The sequence below is a fragment of the Bactrocera dorsalis genome, chromosome 6 (assembly GCF_023373825.1).
Source record: "Bactrocera dorsalis isolate Fly_Bdor chromosome 6, ASM2337382v1, whole genome shotgun sequence".
Classification (NCBI taxonomy): domain Eukaryota; kingdom Metazoa; phylum Arthropoda; class Insecta; order Diptera; family Tephritidae; genus Bactrocera; species Bactrocera dorsalis.
In genome coordinates this window covers 30,336,246-30,359,770 of record NC_064308.1, presented here as the reverse complement: position 1 = coordinate 30,359,770, position 23,525 = coordinate 30,336,246, and the positions used below count along the sequence as shown (strand labels likewise).

Here is a 23,525-nt window from a genome sequence, read left to right as displayed (position 1 = left end):
CTGACGTGCGTTGCGATTGTATTGGTCATGAAAAAATATTTATGGATTCTAGAAATAAGTGAAAATTTAATAATTGTAGGAAATTTACCTCCTGGTTCTGTAAAAAGTGTAAAGTGTAGTTATGCGATAATAAAAACAATCAATGTTTCGCATTATTTCATGCATAGGTATATTTGATTTCTTTATGGCGTTAACGCCCGAAGTATCAAAATTGATACCTGTTTTTTTTTTTCTAAGTAAATATGTAAAATAAATGTTGTGATTTTTCTAGCTATTTTTCCCTTCATCTAGACCAGTGCTTCCCAAACTTAGTTTTGCCATGACCCGGTAATTTTCATACTGTCCTTTCGTGACCCACTTAATATTATTAAACTCAAGACGGTTACATGAGATTAAATAATACACGTTTAATAATAGTAAGAGAAATGTTTTATTACTATTTAATTATAATATTTTGGTATCTTTGGTACCAACTTTTTAGTGCGAAGTATGTAGCTGATGCTTATTTTTAATTAAAGAGTTCAAGTTTGCTGAAATTGCTGAAAGTTTTATTCTGAGATCGGGTTCCACTTCCAGTCTGTTTCGATATTTATTTTTGAGGTAAACTAGTGTTGAAAACCCAGCTTCACATTTATAAGTGGTCACTCAATGGTCTTGTGTCAAATGTAACCTTGAGTGCTGTATCAGTTGACAGTTCAATCAACGAATCGACATCTGAATCTGGCAAATTCGTTTCGGAATCTAACTTGAATGTAAATGGGTTTCTTATCCAAGCTTTGTTGTCATCGATTGCAGAAAATATTCTTGAAGATTCCTCTCCAGCTCTAATAAATGTTCTTTAAGTTGAGTTAAGATGTCTTGTGGCAATGCAGTAATGTTGTACTATTTTTGTATTTCACATAAATTACTAAATGCTTTAAAGTTCCCTGTCTCCGGGCGTTGTAACCACACTATAAGCTTTTTCTTGCAGCTTCCACTTTGTCTTGCACTTTAAATATTGTTACACATTCCGGAGCTATGGATTTTATCCTTGGATAAAGTCCAGTACGAATGCCTGACATTGCTCGTGCGCCATCAGTACTTAATCCCACACACTTCTTCCATTCAATGTTGTTTTTGTTGATATAATCATTAATCAAGTTAACTATTTCTTCGGAGGTCGTTCGTGTTGGCAAAAATTTACAGAATAAAAACTCTTCATAAATAGTATTATAATAGTCATATCGTACAAAACATATCAGATTGGCATTATCGGAAATGTCTGTACTTTCATCGACTTCTAAGGAAAAAGAATGACATAATTTCAGATGGCTTTCATTTGATACAAGATCACGCATATGTGACTCAGAGCATGCTTTTTGACATTCTCTGTGTGACCTTGAATATTTTTTTTTCAAAGCATTTCTCTTTATTCATTCTCGCATGAATTCAGTCGTTTTACATATATTTCTGCCTTTGAACGTGCTTATATCTACTAAATAGCAGCCGTCCACTCGAACATCATACAGAATTCAATATTAGGATGCATCGATCGATCGATAGTAGGTATTATTTTGAAAACAAGGCGGGAATGTGGCGGCCTGGTACCGGGTCGCGACCCGACATTTGGGAAACGCTGATCTAGACCCTCAAGCAAACACAGTAATATTAAATATAAATCATTTTCGTAAATCAGGCTATTAAGGGATAAGTGATCATGAGCGTAATTATTCGGTCACGGAGAAAAAGCTCTTAGCCATCGTATTTGTACGGAGTTAAGTGTTAAGCGACTATAATATGAATTTAGGTTACATAAGGGGAAGACATAATCAGGTACAAGACTTCTTAAGCAGAATAAACTCGGATACGCACAAAATAAATTTAGGTAGGTTTCGATAGCACAAATTCTCTGTATAATGATATAAATGACGATGGAATGACATTTCATACCTAACAAGAAGATTTAAATGACTATATAGGCATTTTAGATACAGTCGTAAATAGATTTCCTATACAAATTATATTAACAAATACGAAAATAAAGGATTTTGAAATAATTAATGATGAGAAAAAAAAATATATAAATATCTTAATAGTGATTTAGAAGAAAAATTGCGACAACATATTGTTATAGGAAAATAGGAGTCTACACAGATCTCGACGACAGCAAATATAATATTTTGCAAAAAAAGATAATAAAGTTATATGAATGTGAATCAAACGTAAAGTTTTTAAGTGTTCTTACATGGCAAAAGAAATGAGTTCTGAAGAGCAAACATTTAAACAAATTGACTTGTACCACAGAAATGAGACAGGACATGCTGGTATTAATGAAAACTATCAAGGACTGAAAGAATATATATATTTCCCAAATTCAAAAACTTTAATTAAAAAATATATCGAGAATTGCGACGTTTGTAATAGAGAAAAATACGATCGTAATTCAATAAAGCCTAAATTTTTGTTTAACTGAAACACCGATAAATATTAACCTATACTAACACAAATTTAGATCATTACAAATTGTGATATTGAGATGTTATATAACACTTTAACTGAAAAATTAGAAAGTTAAATATTGGAAATAATTCAATAACTATTAAAGAGACATTAAGTAAATCTATAGAATATTACAATAAGTCCTATCATTCCATTACTAAAGAAAAACCATTTAACGTAGAATGAGGCAATTGTAAAAAGTTAAATATATGTAGGACGGCAACACCGCAGTGGACGAAAGACTTAGAATATATTTACTTAACATTACAACCCTGACAATGTTGAACGAACCTGACGAACGCGTTGCAAGCAAAACAGCAGTTGAAAATTGAAAGTTGAATAGCCAACATCGAAGTCGTGTATTAAATACCAGAATATTAACTTGCTATTATTAATAATTAATTTATGAGAAAACTATGTAATCAATACATATAAAATAAACATTTCTATATATTTAAACACTTAAATAAACAGTGAATTGACTATTACTACAAATTGGTGTCAGAAGTGGGATGAGCTTAATGCGAATAGTTGTGTGTGTGTGTGGCAGTGGCCAACCAAAAAAACAAAGACGTTGATATTGCTATACTGGCATAAAGAATATGCAAGTGCACTAATCGAAAAATATTTAATATTTTGTGTGGAGAAAGGCATCAACAAATTGTGTGCAAATTCTTGCTTGACGATAGCTGAATATTGCAAGTGAACAAGTTTTGTGGTTGAGGCTGAAACGTACGAGTACTGGCGTGGCAGAGGCCGAATAGCGCTAGCGTACTAATCGTGTATTGCGGCAGATGCTGAAAACGTGAATACTTTTTGCTGGTGAAGTACGAGTACTGGCGTAGCAGAGGCCGAATAGCGCTAGCGTACTAAACGTGTGTTGCCGCTAGTGATGAGCAATATTTCACTACCGGTGATTTTTTCACTGTGATTGAAAAATCGCAAATCGCAATTGCGATCACTTTTTATAAATAGCAGTTCGCTTCTATGAACTGCGATCGCATTTCGAAACTGTGATCGCAGTTCGAACCTGTGAATTGCGATCGCAATTCGAAACTGTGATCGCAGTTCGAACCTGTGAATTGCGATCGCAATTCGAAACTGTGATCGCAGTTTGAACTTGTGAATTGCGATCGCAGTTCGAAACTGTGATCGCAGGTCGAACCTATGATTTACAATAGCAGTTCGAACCTGTGAATTACGATCACAATAGCAAATAGCAGAAAAGTAACAACTTTCTTCAGGGTATTGTATATATCGTATATGCTATTTTTCGTCATAGCGGTTTGAAGTTTTGAGTGTAACGTTCTTATAATTTTTAATAATGGCAGGAAATGTATCAAGGAAAAGAAGTGAAGTGTGATGTTTGAAGTGGTAGATGAAATATAATCAAAATGGTATATTTTAATTTGTTTTAATAAAATTTTTTAATTTTAATTATTGTTAAAACCAAATTTGAAAGCTTTTTGTGATGAAAACAAGAATTGTAACTAATTAATTTCAGAAAAAATGATGGAATAAAAAAATTACGGGTTTTTAATATTTTCCCAAAGATTAGGAAAATCGCGTTAATTATTTGTTCTTGAAAATATTAAAAGCGGGTATTCTAAACAAACAAATTATCAACCACACTAATGGTAATTCCTTCTAAGAAATGTGTGAAACCATCATAGCAACATACAAATGAACTATGCAATACGCTCTAAGTGTCAGGTAGCCGAACCGCTCCAACATTTGCGAAAATGTAGTGAAAAGAATGGCGGAAAAACTTGACTCGAGTTACAGGAGCCAAAAGAGAATTTGCCGCCAATAACGACAAAATGTGTCCGTCGTTCCCACGACAGTTGGGTCTACGTAAGTGGAACAGACCCGGACATTCATTCGGCCAAACAGTGTCAAATTGGCAGAATCTGCCGCTACAACAACAACAACGACGTTTGAACGTCGACTTAGTTGCGATCGCAATAGCAATATAAAATCACAGTGATTTAAAAATAGCAATCACTGAAATCACGGATATCGAAAAATCACAATATCGCTCATCTCTAGTTGCCGCAGAGACTGAAAAGCATAAACAATTGTTGTTGGCGAATACTGCGCTGGTGTGGCGGTGGCCGAATAGCGCTAGTGAATATTTGTGTGGAAAAGGCTGAAAGCACAAAAGCAAATTGTTGTTGGTTGAACACTCGCTGTACTTGCGAGATAATTTTCCGTTGATTCAAAAATCTTCGTGAAATTGTTGGCATCGTATCATCTACTCGTTGCTAGGCTGTAATACTGGCAGAAGAAGTGTAGCTGAAACATCGAAAAATTCTTATCGGAAAATTGCAACGAAACATTATTTGGCGAAGCAGCGGAATTGAAATTGGACAAGCAGAACTACAGATGAGTACGGGTAGTATAGAAAAGTAGTAAGAGCAAAAGAAATAGAATGAAAATTTGAATTGTAACTGATAGCTAAGTCATTATCTTTCTCATTTTTCCTGACATTATTAAGATGTTGAAAGTTTATTTTGATTGCTTGTAAGCAACACAGAAGAAGAAAATTTGAGTGGTAAAATTTTGTATACGAGAGAGCTTTATACTTTGATAGCTGAGGTGAATTGTTAAAGTAGTATAAGCCTTGTGCACAATTGCAAAAGCAAAATCGACCTAATAAGTTGCTGTATGATTTAATTAAACTACTTTTATGCGAATAAGACAAATTATTTTATAAGATATTTGGTGTAACTATTTTTACATTACTCTTGATAACTTTTAAATAATTTGAAATTGAATTGTAACTGGTTGTGTAAATTCCACGATGGAAAGAAGCGAAATTTTAAAATTAAATGTAAATGATTTGAAAGCCAAATTAATTGCGTTAGGGCTGCCGACTACAGGACGAAAGATGACCTTACAAGACAGACTTTTTGAGCATTATGGCTTGACTGTTGAGGCTAACAATGATGTTGACGTTGACGAGGGCTTTTTCGTACGCCATTTACTTTGCGCGATATTGCAGACTCATTAACGTCTTTTAGCGGTTCGGGTTCTTTGTCGGTCGAGGATTGGTTAGACGAATTTAATGAAAATTCTGAGGCAGTTCATTGGAATACATTGCAGAAATTTATATATGCTAAACAGCTGCTTAAGGGTGCAGCAAAACTTTTCATGCGAAGTCAGCGAGGAATTACTAGTTTTGATATGTTAGCGCAGGCATTGAAATCTGAGTTTGGTATTACAGTGTCGTCCATCGAGGTTCACCGTATGCTACGAAATCGTCGAAAGCGTAACAATGAAGATTATAAAGAGTATCTTTATAGTCTCATGGAGTTGGGTAAGGCAATTAAACTTGACGATATGAGTTTAATTGAATGTTTCGTAGAGGGTATTCCTGATTCACGACAAAACAAAATCAACCTTTATCAGGCAAAAACCATACCAGAGTTGAAAGAGCAAATACGTGTGTATGAGAAAGTGCGTTGTGGTCGCCAGCAAGTGACCAGCTCAAGCTTAAATCAAACAACTCCCAAATTAGTAACGACAGCTAATCAGGACTCAGAGAAAGGAAAAGTTAAACGATGCTTTAAGTGTGGTAATGTTTCTCATATAGCAAATGATTGTAATCAGGCACAGCCTAAATGTTTAAAGGGTGGGCAACCAGGCCATCGTGCGGCCGATTGTCGAGATAAACAAGCTTCAGTGAAAACCGAGAAAGGTAGTGTAAATACATTGGAAGAGGACCTAGTCCCAAAAGTTCGCGAAATTGGTAGGTGCATTTTCGAGGACTTGACATGGAAGGGAGTAACCTTTTCGGCATTAATCGATACCGGATGTGACCTTTGTTTAATACGTAACGACATCTTGCTCATGTTGGGAGAAGATATTGAATTGAATAACGATAAGCGTCGGCTAAGAGGTATTAGTGGTAGTATCCTTGACATTGTAGGTAGTTTTACCATTCCAGTTCATGTTGATAATTTGCAACTTGAAGTTACATTCCACGCTGTGCGTGAACGTGATATGCATTACTCAGCAATAGTCGGTAATAGTATACTCAAATATGTAAACTTGATTGTATCGGAAGATTTGGCGGAATTCAAGGCAAAGACGGTTAAAGATGAGGTAGATAGTACATCACAAAGCATTACTACGTTAACAAATTCTGATTTACGCAATAGGGAATGAGTGGACGCAACGAAACAGCAAAAGGTTGATGTTCAAAGATTTGTGTTGTATAGTGGAAAAATGTGACGTTAGCGAGCCGGAAGTTGACTTGTCACATTTGCAGGTAAACAATGTGAATAGGGTCAAAGAGTTGATTACCCGTTATAAGCCAAAAAAGACGGGGGAATCTCCAATAGAAATGAAAATTTTATTGACGGATGATATTCCAATTTATGAACGGCCTAGGCGCATGTCATACGCTGACAAAAAAGTCGTTGATGTTCAGGTAGCCAAATGGTTGGAAGAGGGGATCGTTTAGCGTAGTTCGTCAGAATATGCATCGGCTATTGTGCTAGTGTCTAAAAAGGACGGTAGTAAGCGACTCTGTTGCGACTACAGGTGGTTAAATACTAAGATCGTACGAGATAATTTTCCGATGCCCCTATTAGACGATGTTATTGAAAGATTACAGGGAGCTAAAATTTTTACGACTATGGATTTAGCTAACGGGTTTTTCCATGTTCCAGTTGAGAGGAGCTCAAGGAAATATACAGCTTTCGTCACACATAACGATCAGTTTGAATTTTGTTATGTTCCGTTTGGAATCTCAAACTCGCCTGCTGTATTTTCGCGTTTTGTATTTGCTGTTTTAAGAGACATGATCCAGGATGGAACAGTTGTGGGCTACATGGATGACCTCATTATTCCCGCTAAGGATTTGAATGAGGGCGTCCAAAAGCTGGAACGTTTTCTAAATAGAGCGTCGGAGTACAACCTAAAAATAAAGTGGAACAAGTGTAGGATTCTCGTGCGTAGAGTCGACTTTTTAGGGTATATTTTAGAGAACGGTACCATAGCACCGTCGGAAGCAAAACCTCAAGCCGTGGCGAAATTTCTTATGCCACACTATAAGAAGCCGTTACAGCGCTTTCTCGGTTTAACATTTTATTTCCGAAGGTTTATACAAGGTTACGCAATGGTAGCGAAACCACTTACTGACCTTTTGAGGAAAGATTCAAAATTCGAAGTGGGGGACGAAGAGCTGACTGCCTTCCAGCAGTTAAAAATGGCTCTGATGAAAGCCCCTGTTTTAAAGCTGTACGACCCTAACGCAATCACTGAAGTGCACGCGGATGCCTGTATTTACGGACACGGAGCTGTTTTAATGCAGAAGGACACGGATGATCAGGAATTTCATCCTGTTCAATTCATGAGCCGTAGGTGTAAACCGGCTGAAGAAAGGTACCATACTTACGAGCATGAAGTTTTAGCGATTGTAGAGGCTCTAAAAAGTGGCGAGTATACCTAATGGGTATAAAAATAAAGATCGTGACCGAATGTAACGCGTTTGCATGTACAATGCAGAAACAGGATATTCCGCTAAGAGTATCTCGCTGGGCTATGTTTCTGCAGGACTATAACTATGAGATAGAACACCGCAGTGGGTCAAAAATGAGACATGTGGACGCACTAAGTAGGGTGTTCTGTCTTATGTTAGAAGACTCCCTGATACATAGGTTGAAACAAGCTCAGCAAGCTTTTATTTCAAGCAAGGAATTCTCTTCAAAGATCCTATTAAGGAATTTGTAGTCGTTCCATCGTCTATGTCGTCGAAATAATTACGATGGCACACCGGCAGGCTCATTTCTCAATTAACAAAACTAAAGATGCAGTTGAGAAATCTTTCTATATTCCGCAGATAACCGCTAAAGTCGCGAATGTAGTTCGTAGTTGCGTGGAATGTATTGTGAGTGAAAATAAGTCGGGGAAAAAATAAGGATTCCTTACACCGATAGACAAGGCAGACAAACCTTTAGGGACCTACCATATCGATCATGTAGGTCCAATGGAACAGACCGCTAAGTCATATAGTGACATATTTGTCGTGGTTGATGGGTTTTCAAAGTTCGTCTGGCTCTATCCGACTAGAAATACGGCAGCAGATATTGTTATAGACTGGCTTAGCCGACAGACTTCAGTGTTTGGAAATCCGAAACGCATTATATCCGACCGAGGTGCAGCGTTCACGTCAAGCTCTTTTAAGGAATACTGCGAAAAAGAAGGGATTGAACATCTTGCCATTGCCACTGGTGTACCCCGCGGGAATGGCCAGGTGGAGCGCATCCATAGAATTATCATTCCGATGTTGTCTAAGCTTTGTTCAGAAGGTCCAGGTCATTGGTATAAACATATAGAGCGTATTCAGCAGACAATAAACAATACTCCTACAAGGAGTACAAAGTTTACACCTTTCAAGTTATTAACCGGAGTAAGTACATAGGTTCTGACCCTAAATTGAGCGAATTATTAGAAGAAGCAAATACAAAAGAGTTAGACGAGGAACATGAGAATGTGCGTAAAGCAGCACAATCAAATATTAGCAAAATACAAGAGGAAAATCGTAAATCATTCAATAAAAACAGAAAGGAAAAGACGAAATACCGGACAAACGAGTTAGTCGCCATTAAGCGCACATAATTTGGTTCGGGATTAAAATTAAAGCGGAAATTTCTAGGTCCATATAAAGTAAGCAAAGTTTTGGCACATGGTAGGTATGAGGTAGTGAAAGTAGGCGACCACGAAGGCCCCGGCCGTACAATTTCTATTGCGGAATACATGAAAAAATGGGAGCCTTCGGTTCAACCTGAGTCATCATTCGAGCCGAATGAGGCATCAGGAGGGCCGAATGTAGGACGGCAACACCGCAGTGGACGAAAGACTTAGAATATATTTACTTAACAATACAACCCTGACAATGTTGAACGAACCTGACGAACGCGTTGCAAGCAAAACAGCAGTTGAAAATTGAAAGTTGAATAGCCAACATCGAAGTCGTGTATTAAATACCAGAATATTAACTTGCTATTATTAATAATTAATTTAAGAGAAAACTATATAATCAATACATATAAAATAAACATTTCTATATATTTAAATACTTAAATAAACAGTGAATTGACGTTTACTACATATATGTACATATATAAATTTACTATAAGTAGTGACACGTTTTAGTAAAAGCATGTAAAGAGTTCCGGTTTCTTTTCTCTCCGTTTTCCACGAATTTACCGATGGGGAAGTTACATATTTAACAATAGCAACAATTAAGTTTCTCTTTAGCTTTGCTCCTGTAACAACAATATAACGACTCTCTATTCTCTATATTTAATTATAGTTAATTCAACAACAAAAACATCATTTGGCGTACTATCGCTACTTTATTTTAAATCATCATACCGTTATTGAAATATTTGCATTCTTTCTTACATTTAGATTTATTAGAGAAAAGTAAATTTTGTATTTTTTAGTCTTAAGATCACCTTGAAAATAAAAGGAGCTAGAGCTATTAAGCTACTTAAAACGTGTATTTTATTACATAACTCGCACACAATGGCTTTAACGGATAATGAGTTTTGGCACGAGTTTATCGAAGTCTTTAGAAGTGAAAAAATAATATGGGAAGTGAAAAAAGACAATTGTAAAACAAATTAAAGCGATCACAAAGCTGGGAAAACGGATGAGGAATTGCTATAGGCGTGAGTTTTCCAAAATAAAAAATTGGGCAAGGTCTGGTGCTGGTGCTGGAATTAATACTTTTGACTTAGACTTCTTCTTAATTGGCGGAGACACCGCTTACGCGATTATAGCCGAAGTTTTCATTGGGTGTGGGTGTTTTTTTTTTACGTGGCGGGTCCCAAACCAGCGCACAACCCTATGTAGGAGATGTTTCGCCTTCTCACTTTAGCTCGCCTTAAAACGGATGTTCTTAGGCTACCCAGAGGATACTTGGTCAAAGACCGGAAGTCGTGAGCTGCTTGAGCTATATGTAAAAGAATCGTTTCCGGCCACTCCCAAGTGGATGGCGATCAGAGAACTTTCCTCACTTGCGTGAACTTCTACACATAACCCCATCCAATTAGGGCGTAATAGCGTCTGTCATGAATGTATCCTTTTTTATTTGGGGTTTCACAGTAGACAGGATTTTTTGATAATTTCCATCATTCATTTGAACAAAATTTTTAAATTTTTTATAGAATTTGTTTCAATTCTATGTCATATATATAAAAGAAAGTGACGTTTGTTACTACGCTTATAACTGGAGAACGCCTGGACCGATTTCGGTGATTACCACCAATTCGGACAGGTCTCCACCCAAACAAGGAGAATACTTAAGAAAATTCTGGAAATTTTTCCGAAAAAAAAATTATAAAGAAAATAAATTTTCAAATACGATTTTAAAAAGGAAATAAAAACGAACATGATTTTAAATGCTGTATTGCCAGTAGATGGCGTTGTGTGCATCAACTTGTGGCAACCCAATTTAAATATATTATTTTTCGTTAAGTTTCTCGAGCCGTCTGGCAACCTTTTTATGTAAGAAAATCGAACTGAACTAATTTAACGATTCTGTGAAAATATGAGAAATAGAATAGAAGCCAAATATTGTGTACAGCGTTTTTTCTGATAAATTGAGAAATAGGCAAAGACAGAAGTGTGGAAACGACCACCACATAATTGGTGACCTCGCAAAGAATAAGCGCACCTGTAAAAAGGAAACTTAAGGAACGCCTTCCACAATAATCAACCAACACATAAGCGCCGGGGTGACGACAAACAAGCGCAAATTCAAAGCTGCTACGTAATTGACTTTGTTGGCAGTTACAACTTGTATACATCAACTGCAATCAGAATATCCTTAAAACGCAGTGCCACTACTGAATTCACCTAACAAAGATGAAGGCACACCGAAATCGGACGCAACCTGGTCAGCACAGCAAACCCGGGCAGAAGCGGGTACAAGAGAAGGGGGCCAACACAATACGATAGAAGCAGTTGGTGTTATTAGACTACCCCAGTTTTTGCCATCGGACCCAGACGTAACAGCACTTGATGCAGAAACCCTACGCCAAGTTTCAGATGTTGCAAGAAACCCACCGGACACGGGCAAGTATGACAAATTGAAAAAAGAACTACTTGCTCGTTTCAGTGAGTCCAAGGAGAAGCAGCTGATGAAACTTCTAACAGGAATAGAACTGTTCAATAAGAAACCTAGTCAATTTTTGAGGGAAATGCGTGATCTGGCCGGCAATAACGTCTCTAATGAAGCTATGTCAACATTGTGGTTGCAGCGAATGCCCAACAACGTTCGTTGCATATTGTCGGCGTGCAAGTCTACAGACTTGGAAAATCTCGCAGAGGTAGCCGATCGAATTGTAGATAATTCACCCTCATACATAGTCGCATCTACGACCATTCCGCAAGACAACGAAGCCAATTGCTCAGCTCTAAACATATCCAAGCAAAACACCTTTGAAGCATGACTATTGGCGTTGGAGACCTCCTTCAACCAAATTATTCAAAAACTAAGCGCAATATCAGTCAACATGGCTGCAACAATGATCGTGGTTCAAGCGCCGAACGCGCCGGCGAACGAAGCAGAAGTCGACTACGTGAAAACGCAAAAGTATGTTACTACCATATTCGATTTGGTGCAGCATCGAGGAAATGTCAAGCTCCATGCGATGCAACTGATGGCAGCGTAAAAGAAGACATCAGCATCAATGAACGAAGACTGCACATTTTTGATAGTAAAAACAATCTTAACTTTTTAATTGACTCCGGTTCTATCATCTCAATTGTACCACTGAACATCATTCATAAGCACTCAACACTTACTCCTGATAGCCTTCAGCTTTTTGCAGCAAATGGCTCAACCATTCAAACTTCTGGTACCAGAAATCTGTCACTAAGTTTGGGCTTACGGAGGAGTTTCACATGGAAGTTTGTAATAGCGAACGTAAAATCACCTATCATAGGAGCAGACTTTCTGGTACACTTTGGCCTTCTGATAGACCTCAGAGAAAAGTGTCTAGTTGATTCACAAACAACCCTTATCACAAAAGGAACGTCAATCACCAAATTGTAACAGATTGCCGACCTATTGCAGAGCCACTTCGCCGTTACTCCGGAGAAAAACTAAATGTCATCAAAAGCAAATTCAATGAACTGTTGTAACTAGGTATAATTCGTACATCAAGCAGTCCTTGGGCAAGCCCAGTTCACCTAGTGAAAAAGAAAACTGGTGGATGGCGAGCCTGCGGTGACTATCGCTCCCTAAACGCCCACACGCAACCAGATAGCTATCCGATACCGCACCTCGATAGCATAGTCGACTGCTTACATGGTAAAGCAGTTTTTTCCAAAATAGATATAAAAAAAGCTTATTACAATATACGCATGTGCGAAAAAGACATAGCGAAAACAGCAGTGCGAACGCCAATTGGACTTTTTGAGTTTGTCGTTATGCCATTTGGGCTAAAAAATGCCACTCAAATGTTCCAAAGATACATAGACATCACATTCAGAAATATCGACTTTGTTTTCTGTTACCTAGATGACATTCTCATAATTTCAGAAAATGAAACACAAGCATGTCCAGTTGGTGCTGCAGAAACTTAAAGAGGCAAAACTATGTGTCAACTTATCCAAGTGTGAGTTTTGCGTTAGCGAACTAAACTTCCTAGGATACCACATCTCAGCGGAAGGTATACAGCCACCGAAAGAAAGAGTAGAAGCAATCTGTTAATATCCAAAACCGAATACAATTGTTGAACTCCGCCGGTTTCTAGGAATGGTAAATTTCTACAGGAAACATATTCCTAACGCCGCACAAATTCAAGCACCTCTTCGTAACCTTTTCAAAGACTAAAAAAAAATAAGAAACGAAAAATCGATTGGGATGCAGAGCTTGAAAAAGCATTCAGCAACTGCAGAGCCAGTTTGGCTACACAAACATTGTTAAATTTTTCGGTACCAAATGCGCAGTTTGCATTAACAACAGATGCGTCGGAGACTACAGCTGGAGCACACCTGGAACAACAAGTGAATGGGGAATGGAGGCCAATCGCATTCTTCTCAACAAAACTAAAAAATGCACAAAAAAATTATTCTGCGTATGACCGTGAGCTTTTGGCAATATACTTAGACATTAAACACCACGGCAGGTAAGGCATTTAAATTATATTGCACAATTTTCAACGGAGATCGTCTTTCTGTCTGGTAAAAATAATGAGGTAGCAAACGCACTCTCCAGAGTATGCCAAATTGATATGCCCATATTAGTCACAATGGACGAAATAGAAGAAGAACAGCGGATAGATTCAGAGTTACAACAAATAGTTATAAACAATAACACTAGTTTAAATTTACAGAAGCTAAAACTTCCATCTGGCAATACAATATACTGCGACACATCAAATGCAATGGTTCGGCCGTACGTTCCAGTTAAGCTTCGTAACAAAATATTTCAACACATTCACAATTTCTCACACCCTGGAACAAGATCAACTTTAAAACAAATTAGAAGCAAATACATTTGGTTGTCAATGAACAAGGACGTAAAAGAAATGGTTCGTTCTTGTATCAGTTGCCAGCGATCAAAAATACAAAAGCACAATCATCTAGCACCTAAGCCGTTCAAACAAACTGATCAACGTTTCGACCATGTCCACCTTGATATTATCATTCTTCCAGAGCATGAGGGATACAGATATTGTTTAACCATGATAGACAGATTCACTCGTTGGCCCGAACTGGTTCCGTTAAAAGATATTTCGGCCAACACGATAACGACAAGCTTTTATTCAGCATGAATCTCACTTTCGGGTCCCCGAAGACCATAACAACAGAAGCGTTGACAAAAATGGTTGGCGCACAAAAGATACGTACATCAGCTTACCATCCGGCGTCCAATGGCATGGTACGCTAAAAGCTTCACTCATGTACAGTCGACATACTCCATGGCCACTTCTCCTTCCAACAGTGATGTTAGGACTTCGCTGTTCGCATAAAGAAGACATTGGAGCATCCCAGCAGAAATGCTGTATGGCACCAATCTTCGTTTACCCGGCGAATTCTTCGATAGCGAAGATGGATCATATACTCCACAGGAGTTCATATCCAAGTTTCGTGAGTACATACAGCAGCTAAAACCAAGTTCACCGGTTTACCACAATTCAACACGATTTTTCATCAATAAAAATCTACACGATTGTAGTCATGTGTTCATCCGCTCGGATCATCTGAGAAAACCACTAGAGCCTCCTTACACGGGTCCGTTCGAAGTTGTGGAACGCATTTCAGACAGACTTTACGCAATTAAAATTAACAACGCAATACACAACATATCTGTGGAGAGATTAAAACCAGCATTCTTTCCCAGGAGTGACGAGTTACCAAATACACAGCTGCGAACCTATAAAAAAAGAAATGTAACATTTGCAGACAATTCTAAATTGTGATTAAATCACTGGGAAGGGAGTAGCCGTGGCAACCCAATTTAAATATATTATTTTTCGTTAAGTTTCTCGAGCCGTCTGGCAACCTTCTTATGTAAGAAAATCGAAATGAACTAATTTAACGATTCTGAGAAAATATAAGAAATAGAATAGAAGCCAAATATTGTGTACAGCGTTTTTTCTGATAAATTGAGAAATAGGCAAAGACAGAAGTGTGGAAACGACCACCACAAACTCTTGACAGCTGCATGCATATGCACAGTTGGCAATCCACGCAAGATGCAATGACATATGTGACTTGAGTTTAGTAACATAAATATCGGCATTTTCTTAAGCTTTTATCGGCTTTCGTTAGTTATTGTAATTCAATTTGATTTAATACATTATCTATATATATCTATATATATAAAACAAAGACGGGTTTGTTCGAACACTTTCAACTCGAGATCTGCTGAACCAATTTTCATGGTTATTGATTCGTTGGATTTGTCTCCACCCCGAATAGCAGAATACATATTAAAAACAATGAAAACTCGATAAAATTGGATTATTCCAAATAGTAACTTTTTCCCATACAATTTTTTTTTCAATTTTTGTTTGTTTTGTTTTTCAATATTTTCATTAGTAAGTTTTTTGAATAGTTTAATTTCGGTCGCTTGCTTTTTTATTCCGGCTATTCAAAAGAAAAATTATTGAAAATTATTCAGAGAAAACTTTACGTGTGTTTCACACAAAGAGCACAATTGCAGATTGAAATTTGTTACGAAGCCAAGAAGAGGTCGCCCTAATATCGGTCGGCGATCGTTTTGCCATCAACGTATGGCAGCCCAAGGCAAGGCAAGGCAAGGCAAGAAGTACTCCCAGGATGCGGTGACATATATTGCGGAATTATGGATCGCGGTTAATCAGCACGACTTTTCAAACAACAGTTACGACGTTTGATTGACTTTATCTTGAAGCAACGAATATATGGTGCTGTTGGATGCTAGATGTACTCTGTAGAGTGGCAAAATAGAGGTTTTCGGCACACACACATTCTTCTTTGGATGGTGGATGATGGTTACACCAGATCAAATTAATGAAATCATTTCTCCGGAAATTCCTGATGTAGAGAAAGATCCAGTATTATATGAAGTGGTGGAAACCAATATGGTTCATGGACCTTGCGGACACTACAATCCCTTTTCGGTTTGTATGTCTGACAATAAATGCACCAAAGCACCAAAGCAAGCAACGTGGCGATTATTGGTCTTGAACGATATGGTCGATACGTGAACTGCAATGAAGGATATTTACTTTTGCAATTCATGAACGTTTTCCGACTGTTGTGCGTCTCGCAGTTCATTTGCAGAATGGCTAAAGAGTGTTTTTCAACCCAGAGAATACAGTACATCCAGCGGAAAAACTTCCAACAACATTGACATTGACATTGACGAGTTTTTTCTCAACTTGCGTCAGTGTTCGTTTGCGAGAACACTGCTCTATTCGGAAATGCCTTGATATTATACATGGAATGCATCGCCGAAGAAATAGGTACGCAGAAAGCAAGGCCAACCAGTAGATTGACATCCAGGTGTGTTCTCAACTAATTCCTGAGGACGAATTTACATAATCCACCCGAAAAACGACGATTGGGAATACCTTCGGTTGCTATTGATAAATGTACGTGGTTCAATTTCATTTGAGTCATTGCGCACTGTGAATAGTAGAGTGTGTGTAACTTTTTGAGAAGCATGCAAGCAATTACAATTGCTGGAACATGATAATCAATGGAAACGATGGACGATTCGATAGTTTCTTCGCATGCCACTGAAGTTCGCACACTTTTCGCGATGGTCACTTCGACATATCAGCCTTCAAATCCGCGTCAATTTTGGAACACGAACAAAATTACATTGCCGAAGACATTTTATGTCGTATTCGATAAGAATTGGAAATAGGCAAATTTCGGTTCCAGTGGTTTGATATCAATTCCACCTGCCTTTTGTCAATTTACTTCAACGAAATATGAACTCATCACGAATGTTTATGCTAAATTTGCCAAATTATCGTAACTACGATTGCATGAGTGCGTGCCAGTTATACGCGGCGTGTTCCCGAGTTGGAAAACCATCTTCTCTGTACATTTACGCTCCGGAATAGAAACCGAAAAATGTTGTTTATCAAACTGCGTTACATTGAAAAAAATTTAGAAAAATCTAAAATAAAAGATTTTTAACACAACGTAAATTCAACTTTCTTTTCATTTCAAAACACATAATTTCACACAGGACAACGTATGCGGGGTCAGCTAGTTCCTTATATTTTGGCCGTTCTTTATAAAAATTTTTACTCCAAAATCGTTCATTTCGCTTTTTTGACTTCCTTTTCTTTTCGTTCTCAGTGCACACAGAAATTATAAGCAGCGACATAATTTCATCATCAGGTGCCATAACGTCCGCTCATTTCAAATATTGCAACGAAATGATGTATGGACAACTCGTCGTATAAAAGTATAGTATTTGCCGCTTCATTCTCGTTCATTCTGTATGGATATTGAGGGTTGCATGCGTGCGTAGGTCAGGGTTGCGTACGAGCACGATCGTCCTTCCTGACTTATTCGTTCTGCCCGAACCTTCTTAACTTCATACTTATCGTGATCTAACACCTTCGAAATCTTATATGGACCAAAATATTTAGGCTTTAACCTAAGCCATACTGATTTCGCTTAATGGCGACTAATTCGTGCAGTCTGTATTTTGTTGATTCCTTTCTCTTTCTTCCAAAATTTTGTTAATGCAATATTTTGTTTTACCTGATACCTTGTCGCTTATCGTTTTCAATGTAATTCATCCAAGGCAGCATTTTTTATCAACTAATTTATTTCTGTCGTACCCGAAATCCTCATGTCTATCCCAGTTAAAATTTTAAACGGAAAAAACTTTCTCAACAATGACGATAATATCGAAATCCGAATGTGAAGAAAAGTTGCGAATAATTTTTGATTTACATCTAATACCTGATAGGTTTTGGTAGTACACCTTAAGACAGGAGCCAGTTGAAGAAGGTGCAGAAAACGCATGAAAAAAGTCCTTACTAACAGGCGCATCCACTAATCTGCAGCGCTGTTTTCCCCTCCCTTACACTTAAAGGGACGCAACTTAATGCCAGAAGGCCACACTGAAGAGGAGAAAACGGCGTTAAAAAAAGATGGGGACACACCTAACTTAAAGTTAATCCTCTTAAGATTATTAATAACAGTATCTTTATTAATTAATTTATAACATAAAAGATGCTCTCTATCAACATTAGCATGTTTAACGACAAAAGATATAATATCTTCTTCAGTGACCGAGTTTTTAAAGGCCGAAAAATGAATCATTTCTCGCTTATGACGACATCGACATCACAATTGGCATTAACACCAACAACAGTTGAAGAAGCTGAAGATTTTTTGTTCCTAGTACTCACTTTTAACTTCACATTTCCATTAGCATTAATTGTAGTCGAAGAGTTTAGATTAACAGAATCATCGACGGCAACTGATTGAGCAGCATTGACAGCGACAGAGGGAGGATCTGGTTTAGCAGCAACTGTTCGATTGTTTTTGGCTTTCGAATGAGTGTTGATATTCCTAGCAACAGCGTCAGCATATGTACTGGCATAATTAATAGCATTGGGAGCAGCTGTATTTGTACCATTATTAGAGGCCGTAGAGAGAGTGGAGCAAGCAGCAGACGGAGCGGCAGAGATTGCTTTCGGTGTAGCTGGAACGAGATAATCCATATTCACACTATCAGTAGCAGCAGAAACAATAACGTTAGATGACGGAGCATTTGTACCCACAGTAGACGTAGAAGTGCGTGAATATATCTCGTACGGTCTACGAATCAGTTGCGGACGATGCGTCGATCGTTGAGAATATGAACAGGAAAGAAAACGAAGTGTATTAGTAAATCAAATTAAAATCTTGGTTTTTTATTGAATTAATTTGTAATTACCAAAAATTACTTACATTTATGGTATGTGGTGATGCTTGTTGTGGTGGCCGGTGGAAAAACGTCTTGGTTCGCTTCGCTCTCTAAACAAAAGTACTTTAGCCTCACTAGCAGAATCGCTTGCTAAGTGGGAGTTTTTAACGAAACCATTGCCAGTTGAGTGAAAGCTATTAACAGTTGAGTGAAAACTATCAACAGCTAACTGGCAATGGTTTGTTAAGTACTCACTAGGGGTGGTAAAAAGAAGTTAGGCGCTGGCCTAAACAGTGCGAGTGGAGTTAGCAGTAGTTGAAGCTGTAGAGACTGTTTTCGGTATAGCGGAAGCGAGATAAATCACACTCTCATTATCATCAGAAACAGCAGCGAACAATTTTTTTGCACAATGCAGATCTCTGATTTAAGTTCGTTAAGCTTAACGATTAACGAATTTCGATCATCACAAAGTTGTTGTAATAATGTGAGCGCCTTCGATTGTTCACTTCCCAGTGGAGTCATTAGACTCCAACAAAGGTTCGTTTACTTCCTTGTTTGATTGAGCATTGCGCACAGATGGCGACGCATGCGGCGAGCGAATAGAATTTCTGCGAACTACCGCGCAAACTTTACAATAAAAAGCGTTTTTAGACTTCAACGAAAAATCCACATCAGCCTGTGATAAATTCACACACGATAAGTGGAAGAATTCATTGCATTTATTGCAGCTGATCTTGGGCTGAGCACGATCAACTCTATGGCCGCAAACACACGGCATTAATAAAGATTAAACAATAGAACGCGGGGCAGAGAAAAAATACGTCCGTTCACAGCGACAACCGAATTTATTTTACGTGTCTATATCAATTCCCAGGCTCTTCCCATTCCCAGGCACATTTAAGAAATCATTGATACTACGATCTGGTACATTCGCTCCACTTATCCGTTGCTCCGAGGAACACCTGTAGCTATTACAAGAACGCAGTACCCCTATCAGTTATAATACGCCGTCGGTTACCGAAAACAGCGGTTTTTTTCGCACCGATCAACGACTACCTCGGTGCCGGATACAACCACACAAAGTTCGACAAAGCATCTACCCCAACAAGAATATAGTTATAAGCTTTCTTCGGCTGGTCCATAGCGCTTAATGGCTGATCTTCCTTATGTATTGGATTTAACAAAACTTCTTTTCTTCCAGTCTTTGAATCTGTCATGCTGCAGTCGATGCAATTTTTCACGATTTTAATTACTTTTGGACCTAACTGAGGAATAAAAAATATCTTCTGAACTGCTAACTATGTCTTAATCACACAGAAGCGATGGAACTAATATAAGGTCCTTTACTGGATCCTTGTGTAGTAGCCCATGCTGCTAACTTTATGTTAATTAGGAAACTACCAATAGTTGCAAGTATACTATTTCCTATACTACGAAGGTGACTTATATCGTTGGACAAATCAATATTCCCCAACATCATCAACACATCGTAACGCATGAGGCATAGATCGTAAGCAGCGTCTAGCAATGCTGACAACGTAAACCCATTAATAGATAATTCTTTGAAAATAACGCTGCCAGGGAACGCCATACGCATCATTTCAAGCATATTTATCGTTCTTTACATCCGTTTTCTTCTTTGGGCAATCTGCGATACGATGTCCTGGCTGATTACACCCATAACACGTCACTTTGAAATGTACTCACATTGGGTTGACGAGCTATTAATTCTTCTGTCCAACTAGTCTGATATAAAGTAGTTTTGTTTGGTCTGATATCGAGGATTCCCTCTACGAAATATTCGATCAGGCTTTTTTCGTCTAGCTTTATTCGTCTTCCTATTATGTATATTCATAAGACTATAAGACGCAGTAATCTTCGTTTGGGCGCTTTCGCCGATTCCTAAGCGTTCGATGTACTGCAATTGACGATGTTACTACACCAAACTCTTTTTGCAAACATTGTTTAAGTGAACTCCAACAAGTTATGTCTCGTTAAGCGCAAACGAAAATTTTCGCAGCACCCTTCAATAATTGTTTCCCGAATATAAACGTATATAAATATATTTTGTGGAAACTGCCATGGCATTCGATTCAAAATAATCTAGCCACTCTCCGACTGGGTGTTGCCCAGTACCAATAAAGTTTGAAAGGTTTGAAAGAGACCCCTCAATATCGCGTAGAGTGAAGACTGGGCACCCGGAAGGCTGAACTCATTTAAACATCCTAGGCCCCCTAGGCGAATAATTCGCCTAGTATTGTATGTAGATATGTATGTGCAATTGCATGTACAAGTTAAAAAACGTTTAGTTGGTTTTTTATAAAAAAATATTTTCTGGGAGCTATGCTCCTTTATTGAATTCCACTAAAGAACTAATATTTACAATTAATTATACTTAACTCTAGACCTATGTTTGCCGCTGCAACGGGTACGGAGTTTGCTGACGTTGCGCTTCCTACAGGTTGCCACTGCACGTGTCGCGCTCTCAGCGATTTAGTAGTGTCATATTATATTACTTTGTATCATATGATATTAAGGCATCATATGATACTTTTTGAATGTATGGGGTGTTAACTAGTCCGCCCTTGAAATTCAAAGGTCCTCGTTTGAATCTTTAGGTGTATTGAAAATCTGGTTGAGTCCTTCTATTGCCGGTTGTGAGAGTTTGTTGGGTTCATCTTCTTTTTGTTTGATCAGAAGTTTCTTCCCGAAAATTAAGGCGATGAATATTAAAAGGATGATTAGCGTGATGCTGGTTCCGTTTTTTACTCTGTTTGCTGCTTCTAACAGACTTACTTTTTTGTATTGTTGAAGTTAAGCTGTCCAGCGAAAGAAATTCTTCTATATTGAGTGGTGCGGATGACGGTTGAAGGATGACTGCTAGTGGTTTACTTGCTGCTCTTTCTTCGTTATAGAACTTTTTTCCATTGATAACGATTGTTACGTTGGTATACAAAATGATGAAGGTCCCGTTTAAAAATTTTAGTTCGTTGTTTATTGAAATTTCTCCGTTGTATTTATTTGGAAATATTATTCCAGGTCCCATTTCCTCTATTGTTGGGATATGCTGGTTGTTGACCTCCGTGCAGTTTGGCAAACGACTTTTTAAAAGATTTTTTATACAAGTATCATTACCTAAATCTATTACATTATTGCTTAAGCATATTTGTAGGGAATTGTATTTTTTACAATAATTTTCTATTCCATAAAATCCCCTTTCACAGTTTAAGATTGTACTGAAATTGATTTTATTGATTCTCCCGTTATTTTTTACTGCTCTTATATCTAAAGTTTTACAATTTTGGTTATCTACGGCTGGGAGGCTAACAACATAAATTATAATTTTGCCATTAGTTGCAATTTTTACTTTGGAAAATTCAAGTGCTTCGTGTAAATTTGCATATGGAATATTGTCATTGTCCATTACTCCTTTCACAATATTTATTTCTTCATTTGATAAAATAAAAGAATTTTTTATGTTGGCTTTTGCCCAATGTATTGCGTATGCAATATTTAAAATTTCTTCCTTAATTATTTCTAATTTGTATTTTAGCTGTAAAAATGCTTCAATTTCTAAACTTTTTTCATTTTGCATGGTTTTAATTATATTATTTGTAATATTTGTTATCTCGCTAATTTTGCCTATTGTAAGTTTGTTAGTTAATACCTGATTATTGTTATTTTGTAAAACGTTATTTATCTTACTTGAAATTATTTCGTAGTCTTCATGGTCTGGACTTCCTGCAATCCGTTTCCATGCGCTACCCAGGAAATTTATTGATCTTTTAATTTTTTGCTCTACTTTTAGATTGTTAAGTTGGCCTCTTATCTGTGTTATTAAGTGGGGTAATTAGGGTTTTTGCGGATAGTTTCAGTTTTAATAGTCGCTTCTATGTGGTCTAGTGTGTCCGTATATTTTTCTATGTCAATTTCATGTATTATCCTAAATGTTCCTGTTTGTAGTCTAGCCGTTCCCTTTTCTATTGTTATTAATTGAGAGTTTGAGTAGTCGAGGATTTGTACTTCCACCAGGCATACCGGTAGTAATATTCTGGAAAAAAATTTCAATACATATTTAGTTACGTATTCTACCTTTGTGAATTATTTGTCCTTTTTCAGTTAACACGGTACTATTTCTATCTTCCTTAACTATTTCCTTACTGTAGGGTTTACTTAACTTAGTTCCTAATCTCCTATTTTTCTTAACAAATATTATTTGTCCAGGTAGATATGATTTTATTTCCTTCTTATTTTTGTTATGGTATTCGATATCCTTTCTTTGTTTCTCAGCTAGTTTTTCTAAGTTGCTTTGTCTAGTTCTTTCTATGTCTTCGGGGGTAAATGTAACATTCCTATGAAAAAATAGGTCTACTGGTCTTTAAGTGTAGTGGAATGAACTGAATGATTATACTCGGATACCGCTCTTTCTAAAAGTTCTTAAAAATTTCTGGGTCCACCGTTTTCTTTTATGCAGCGCATTATTTCAATTAATGTAGAGTGGAACCTTTCCACTTGTCCGTTAGCTTGTCTTTCATCATGAATTTTAGAGAGGCTGAATTTAGAGATGGCTCATTCTCGATAACTATTAATTTTGGTACTCCGAAGAAAAATATAATATCTCTTAAAGGTTTCCTGACATCTTCTATTGCTC

At 37.4% G+C, this 23,525-nt stretch overlaps 1 protein-coding gene across 2 annotated transcripts in view; it reads left to right on the top strand.

Annotated features, from left to right (window-relative positions):
* The first annotated feature begins 4,733 nt into the window (after nucleotides 1-4,733).
* LOC125779382 (uncharacterized) overlaps nucleotides 4,734-23,525 on the top strand; it is a 554,603-nt gene continuing 535,811 nt past the window's right edge. For both annotated transcript variants that reach the window (XM_049460720.1, XM_049460719.1), the window contains exon 1: nucleotides 4,734-9,406. In XM_049460720.1, coding sequence (XP_049316677.1) covers nucleotides 5,632-6,648 — 1,017 coding nt within the window. In that variant the 5' untranslated portion in view covers nucleotides 4,734-5,631 and the 3' untranslated portion in view covers nucleotides 6,649-9,406. The remainder of the gene's footprint in view (nucleotides 9,407-23,525) is intronic.